Source organism: Gavialis gangeticus, unplaced genomic scaffold (genome assembly GCF_001723915.1).
Source record: "Gavialis gangeticus isolate Ggan-Ray unplaced genomic scaffold, GavGan_comp1, whole genome shotgun sequence".
Taxonomy (NCBI): domain Eukaryota; kingdom Metazoa; phylum Chordata; order Crocodylia; family Gavialidae; genus Gavialis; species Gavialis gangeticus.
The window spans coordinates 49,286,610-49,294,445 of NW_017729031.1; the positions used below are offsets into that span (position 1 = coordinate 49,286,610).

Here is a 7,836-nt window from a genome sequence, read left to right on the forward strand (position 1 = left end):
ACAATGGAACTGTTTCATTTATTGCCCATTATTACAACTCTGTAGTACTAAAAATAAAAATAAAAAAGAATGAAAAGGAGAAAAATTTGAATACCTTTTAAAGGGGCTGACCTTATTAAAACAATGTTGGTAATGAATTCTCCTCTGATCCCTTTTTTCCTGTCCTTCATAAAGATGGTATGGGTCAAGGAGTGGGGTCTAGGAGGTTTGGGGAGAACATGGTATGGGGGCTGGATTGAGTCCTCATGATCTGGGGCTTCTTTCCCAGGGCAGGGGCAGTAGCTCCCCCAAAAAGGCCTTCCCTCATCATTCCCACCTCCCAGGCACCCTGGGAAGCATGACCCCTAAACCCCAGTTCCAACTCCCAATTTATTAAAACTTAAGGCCTTACATCCTCTTTATTTCTTTTGAAATTCTTTTTCTACTTCTTTACTTCTTTTTATTTTATTCTTCAGTGGCTGAATTCCTTCATCACCCTTCCCCCACCCTCATTTTCTTTCCATCTCTCATTTCATTACTCACCCCCGTCCCATTAATTCTCCACCTCCCAGCTTCATGTTCCCACCGCTCCAACCCATCTTTTACACAACCCCTCACCTAGAGCAGGGATAGAAACCTGTCCTGGCTCACCAGCCTTGTAGTGGCAAATCACAGCTGTAGCTCCTAGTTAAGCCCTCACCTTCCAGCCCTCTAGTAGCAAATCACAGCTGTTCAGGTGGAGGATAGTCAGAGAAGGATTTGGGCCTTACGGTGCGACCGTTCCAAACTCAAACCAACACTAACGCCAATCACCATCTGAGCAGCTTAAAGTGCAATGTGTAACAAGGTCCTTAGCCATCTATGCTTCCTATACGCAGAACAGGAAAACGTAGATGCCTAAGAATGGGTATTACAAAAGCCAAGAAGCAGAGCAGGGAGCTAAGCCAGCCAAGCAAAATGTCAAAGAGAGACTCAGGGACATAAGTTCTTAACTCTACGTTGATGGCAGGCACATATCTCTTCCTATGATTTATGCGCCCTTTTCTGGAGTGAGAGGCCTAAATCAGTCCTTTCTTGCAAAAAATGGGGAAGGAGGTTTCCCACTTTGACACAGTATTCCAATTGTCAGAACACTCACTTCTAATGTAGAAAACATAGATTCAAATTCCACCCCTGCCTGATGAGGTTCAAACTCACGTTTTTTTACCTCTTAAGAGACTGCTTTAATCATAATACTATGGGGTATTCTGGTGTGGGGCTCTCTTAAAAACTTCCTGTTGAAAGCATTCCATTGATATATTTCTTGGGATGAAGACATGGAGCATGACAATAAGGATGACATTATAGCTCAGTAATTATGGCATCACCTAGTCTAAGAAGAACCAGTTTCTGGTCAGTCCAGGAATAACCCTGGTCCTTCTTAGCCTATGTGATGCCATAATCACTGAGCTATAGTGTCATCTTCACTGTTTTGCTCCCTGTCTTCAGCCCAAGCAATATTTCAGAGTAATATATTCAACAAGAGAGACTGAAAAAGCCCCAGCCCAGAATAAGCTGGTGGTTAGGACAGAATGCTTGCAGGTGGAAGATGTGGGTTCATATCCATTTAGACAGAAGGAAGATTTGAAAATGGCCTCTCATATCCCAGGGGAATGCTTTGATCACAGAGTAAAGATGTGGGACACCAACACCTCCAACTGCCTGTCTCCATTGTGCCAGATATGCTCTGAGTCTATTTACTGGATTAGGCCCTGAAGTCGAGACAGATGGAAGAAAACCAAATGTATAAATACCATTGGGGATAGTTTGAGATAAGTGCCACACTGCTTAGTGCTTGCAAGACTTAGATCAGGGGTCAGCAACCCCTGGCACATGTGCCGAGCATGGCACGCGAGGCCATTTTGCTCGGCACGCGACCACCAGCCTGGGTTCTAGGCAGCTGCTGCCAGCCATGGAGCCCAGGCTTGTCCCAGCAGGCAGCTGGGAGGCTGCAAGCCCTGCTGCAAGCAGTCTGGGCACCATGGCTGGTAGCAGCTACCCCAGACCCTGGGCCGGCTGCAGCCAGGAGGCTGCAAACAGCTGCTGCCTCCCTGACCCAGCTAATTGGAGCAGTGCCGGCACCTGCTGCCTTCCTGGAGCCCAGGGCGGGAGACAGCCAGGGCCAGGGCAGCAGGGAGAAGCTGTTTGCAGCCTCCTGGCTGCAGCCTGCCCAGTTTCTGGGTAGCTGCTGATAGCCAAAGGGCCTGGGTTACTCACAGTAGGTAGCTGGGAGGATACAAGCCCTGCTGCAAGCAGCCCAGGATCCATGGCTGGCAGCAGCTACCCAGAGCCTAGGCCAGCTGCATCCAGGAGGCTGCAAGCAGCTGCTGCCTCCCCGGCCCCAGCCCCAGCTCCAGCCCCTGCCCCAGTTCCAGTCATCTCCCAGCCACAGCCCAGGGCAGGCAGCAGGTGCTGGTGATGCTGCCCTCCCCCACTGCCTCTGCAGAGCAGCATGCAGAACCTGGCATGGCAGGGCACTGGGGAGGCGCACGAAAGCTGCCTGTTGCTCTGGCCACACTTCCCCTGAAGGTGGGGGCAGCAGCGAGGGGCACAGTCCTGTGCTGCTGCCCACGCTGCCCCCGTGCACACAGGGAAAGTGTGACTAGGGCAACGTGTAGTGTGCAGCGGCAGGCAGCTTCCCTGTGCAGCCCTTCTATGTGCTGCCACTCTGGGTTGCATGCGTTGCGCTCCAGAGGGTCCAGGGGAGGGCAGCAGGGCCAAGAGTGCAGCGTGTATGACCCAGAGTGGCAGCGCACTGAAGTTTTATTTATTGTTACCAGGTTTACAATTTTTAAAAAATCTGGTATTTACCATAAAAAAGGCAACATTTATGATTCTTAATTATACTAATATGCTGTGCATCCTGCCATGTACCCCCTGCCCTCGTTTTGTTTTTCCGGCATGCCGGCACTCCAGCACCTTCCAAGGTGCCTACCCCTGACTTAGATTATTCTGTGCCCAGTCCCCAAGTTACAAACATTAAGAAACCTTTTGAAATTGAGAACTTTAGTTAAGAACTATTTTTTTTATTATTCTTCCAGTTAACTTTAAATTTACTTAACTTGTGATCCAAACCTATTTTCTATAAGTAGTTCTTCTATAATGTCTTAATTACTTATCAAAAACAACTCTAATTTAGCATCGACTCCTTGCCGGCTCCGGATCTCTTTTTTTCCAATCTGGGTCAGGAAAATTAATCAGTAGCATTTATCTTCCTAATAAAGTTACACAGTCTGTATTCAAAGCTAATTCCAGGAATTACTCAGTAGAACCTCTTTAACTAAACTTTTCCAAACTGATTTTTGACTCAAACCAATTCTACTTTATTGATATTACCCCTTTTCTCTACAGTCTATCACATTATTACCACATGGCAATACTGCACCACCTTTCTTTATTTCTATCTTTCCCAAACAATTCATATCCTGTGTTCCAGTCACAACTGTTGTCCCTATATGTTTCTGTTTTTCCTGTAATATGTGATTTTGCATTCTGCATCAGTAGTTAAGTTTCCCCCTTTTTGTTGCCAAATCTCCTGGAATTATTTTACAACCATTATGGCTATTTCTTAATGACCACATCCAGTTTCAATGGCTTGATATGGCACAGTTCTTTCACAAACTGCATGCCCTACCTAATTACTGCTTTTATGCATATTAGTAGTCTTTCCCCATGCCATCCAACCTTCTGATTGGATTACTGATATGTCTTTCCCATATCCTTGCCTATCTGATTTTCTTTCTAGTGGCCATATCTACATGAGAAGCTGACTGCGCAATAACCCAATACTACTGCGCAGTAGCATTGCATGGCAGAAACCATGACATGATGCTACTGGGCAGTAGTATTAGACTACCGCACAGTAGTGTTATGAAAAAGCTGCTCATCAGCATTACTGCATATTTATTTAGTACACTTTACACAGTACTAAATGTATAAGGTTTATACAAGTATTAAATGACTGTGCAGTAATTCAAGTTACTATGCAGTAGTGCCGCTGAGTGGTTTTGTTTGTGATGCTACTGCTCAGTTGCCCTGAGACTACTGCACAGTAGCATCGCATCATGGTTTCTGCCACGCTACTGCACAGTCAACATCTCATGTAGAGGAGGACATTGTGTACTAAAGCCAGGTGTGGAGCTTACACAAGCTTCTTCCAAAGATCTCTTCTCACTGCTTAATTTAAAGCTGTCTTTATCTGTTATGTCAGCCTCAGTTCCAGAGGGTTTTTGCCTGTTTTATTCAGGTGGAGTGCATCTGTCAGGAAAAGTCCTCTTTCTATGAATACAGTATCTAAACATTGTAAAATCTTTCTAATAGTACCATTTATTTATCTTCATTACCTGATCATACTTTCAACTTCCTTCTCTAGAAACCACAAGTATTCCACTGAAGTTCACCTAAGTAAGCCTCCACATTTTAGAGCATCTTCACCAGTCTGGCATAGTTATTCATTCTGGATCCATTCCAGTGGAAATCTTTCAGTGTCATCTGTTCTGACATGAAGGATGATCAGTGGATTCTTCCTTACTTTTATGAGGATCCTTTGCAACCTTTGGTCCACAGCTCATATCCTTCATGGTAGCAGCCTGAAAAATCTAAATTTTGGAGGCTGATGCCAAAAGCAGTAGTTGAGCACCTAACAAACCCTTGCATAAATCCAGTTTCCTCTGCCTAGGGCCAAGTTTTCTCCCCAGGGAAGTGCTTAACAGCAATATGTGTATGTTTATTTAAAATTACAGAAATGCAGTATGAAGGATAAAAGACTGGAACAAACAACCATGCTGGGCTATTACTTTCTACTAGGGAGAATGAAAGAATGTGAAGATTGTTTCCTTTCATTTTGCTTATTTCTTAAATAAAGGCTCAGCCAACATTTAAATCAAGCCAAACTATATGGAGTTTTTTTTATTTGCCAGTCACTAAGTGCCAGTTTCAGGGATACTTATTAAACTTTAAAAGCATTTTGAAAGTTACCTATGGAAAAAAAGCTCTAGCATGCTAAGAGTGCTAATTATTATTTTTATCTAATTAGGATACTCTCCAACTCTTAGATATACAGTAGGACACTAAGAAAAATAAATGGTTTCCTCTATTTTTAAACTGTAGTAATTTGTGTATATGATGATTTGTCCATGGTCTTTTGTTATCTGAAAACATTACATTTCTGCAATATCAATATAGAAGTAATAATTATCGTCATTGTATATTATGAACTGAATAAACTGTTCCTAAATCCATAATTATTTACATATGTCAATGTTTTATAAAACAGTATTTCAATCTCTAAATACTTGTAAATAGTTTAAATAAATATTTCTGTTCATTTCCTATTTTTGTTACTTTAGATTATATTTTGCTTTATTCACCTTCTGTAAAACAGGCTTCTGGCTCCATGGCTTCTTCAGGTTCAATTTCTGGCTGTTCTTCTGCTGGAACTCCAATATCAACTGTGCTACCTTCAGATGAACTGGACAAATTTAACTTCTGTAAAAAACATTTTAAAAAAGGAGAAATCACAAGAGCTCAACTGATGCATGTATGAGAAACATTACTAGTCAAGGAACATAACAAAAAGTTGACTCTGTTATACCTTTGAATTTTTATATATTCAGTTTATGTGAGTAACAGATAATTTTTATACACACACACACACACACACACACACACACTTGTGCTCCTTTCAGTTTTCATTCTGCATTGTAGGCATCCTTTTAATAAAAGGACAAAACATCAGTGTAAGCAGGTTGCCTCACCTACTGACTTTGCAGGTAGGTTTTGGTCCCTGAGGAGCTCCTCAGCCAGTCCTCCCAAATAAAACACACTCTTTTAAATCATAGAATCATAGAATCAATGAGTCAGAAGGGACCTAGACAGATCATTGAGTCCAACCCCCTGCCATGGGCAGGAAGGAGCACTGGAGGTGGGAGGGGTCATAAGACCCCAGGCAGGTGCCTATCCAGTCTCCTCTTGAAGATTTCCAGGGAAGATGGAAGCAGAGAAGCAGAACAAGCAGTTTCCTCTTCTGTTCTCTCTCTTGGTCTTTTAGGCTCCCAGTAGGACTTCTCCCTCATTCATAGAATCATAGAATCAATGAGTCAGAAGGGACCTAGACAGATCATCAAGTCCGACCCCCAGATCATCGAGTCTGACCCCCAAATGCCCTGCAGCTGGGATCTCTCAACAGGGCTGACTGTTGTTACCTCCCAGCTCTGTGTTCTTGGGGAACCCTGACACAGGACACAGCTTGTCTGACTCACAAAGATCCCCTCCCCCTACCTGAAAAAGAACTGATTATGAAAGTGGGAGACACACCTAAAGCCTTCCAGATAAGGGTGACAAGAGTGAAACAACTGCCCTAGGTCTCATTTGCATTCAAGATGGAACCAGATGACAATTCATTTACATGGAAGATGGAGAACACAATGCCTGAAGCAAAGACCACAGTGAATTCTAGGATCAGAGAAGCAGGGGAGCACTCCATGATGGGGAATCTGTGCTCCAAATGCTAATCAACCCACATTTACACACACCCAGCTCAGCATTTATTAGACCAATTCTAATCTGGATTTACAAAGGACTTTCCCCTGTGCGCACGCGCGCGCGCACGCACGCACGCACGCACGCACGCACGCATGCACGCACACACACACACACACACACCTCTAAGCAGAAGTAAAAGTTTAATGAGAATCTCGGGCCACACATTCCCCGGTCCCACTATGGGAGTCCTACTTAAATTTGATTGACTAAAACTCAGTTGCTGAGTTAGGGAATGCTGAGGCAAAGATACCAAGTCAGAGTGGGTATGGGCAACATTTGAACAATGGTTAAGGGTTCATCACAGCGTCCAGCCCATTGGAGAGCTGACCACAAGTGTCATACTTTTCCCAGGATGACTGGTAGAAGTCCTCCCCACAAAAGTTATGAAAAGTCATGCTAAGCTGAAGCTTGTTCCAAAAGGTAAAAATCCAGAAGCCTAAAGCTGCAAGCTATATATTGTTTCTGAAGAAACCATGAGGTATCCCATCCAGTATATCTGCTATCCATAGGAATTTCAAGCTGGCCCCTAAGTGTCTGGTTACTCCTTAACCTTATGTTTTTCCTGGTTATTAATCAGTTTCTTGAGATGTTCCAAACCAGATAACCCCTTGTCAATAGAAAAGACAATTATTTACACTATTAAGAATGCTTTGAAGAAGCTGAACTGAGGGTATAAAAATCTGTAAGAAAAGCAGCTAAGTTGTGCTTCAAGAGGAGAAGTCTCTATGACACCATCCGCTGTTGTTCCCGAGAAGCTGGAAGAAACAGATCATCTCCCTTCAGGGATTGTGCTAAGAACTTTACCTGTCAGCATTGGAACCTGAGTGCCTTGGAGTCATGAGATCCCAGCTCACTCTCTCTCCCTCTCTTTTCTCTTTTTCTCTTTAGGCATAGATTTCTGAACCTGAAATGTATTAGTTAAGCTTGAGCTAAGTTTCCCCAAATACTTAGTGAAACCAGGGTAGTATTGTAATTGTTTGTGTTTGTTTTCCTTTTCCTGCCTATTACTACTAGTACCATTATATATTTCATACACTTAGCAATAAATAACTTTTATAGTCAAACTGGTAGTAACTGGGTATATTTTTCCTTCTCTACTTCTCCTTCCCCACTTGCTCTGCAGCAATGCTTCTTTTACCTAAGCTAAAGATCCCTGTGAAGCCCCAAAATACTGTGGGATCTGCTCATCAAGAGGCTAAAGATTGAGACTTGCTGAGTTTGAAACACATAAGGGGATCGGCTTGTACAGGCTGATTGACCCAGTTTTGAACGGAA

At 43.4% G+C, this 7,836-nt stretch overlaps 1 protein-coding gene across 6 annotated transcripts in view; it reads right to left on the bottom strand.

Annotated features, from left to right (window-relative positions):
- The window catches only part of LOC109301517 (sodium channel protein type 1 subunit alpha), a 231,210-nt gene that overhangs the window by 64,543 nt on the left and 158,831 nt on the right, over positions 1-7,836 (bottom strand). For all 6 annotated transcript variants that reach the window (XM_019522724.1, XM_019522727.1, XM_019522722.1 and 3 more), the window contains one exon: positions 5,388-5,505. In XM_019522724.1, coding sequence (XP_019378269.1) covers positions 5,388-5,505 — 118 coding nt within the window. The remainder of the gene's footprint in view (positions 1-5,387; positions 5,506-7,836) is intronic.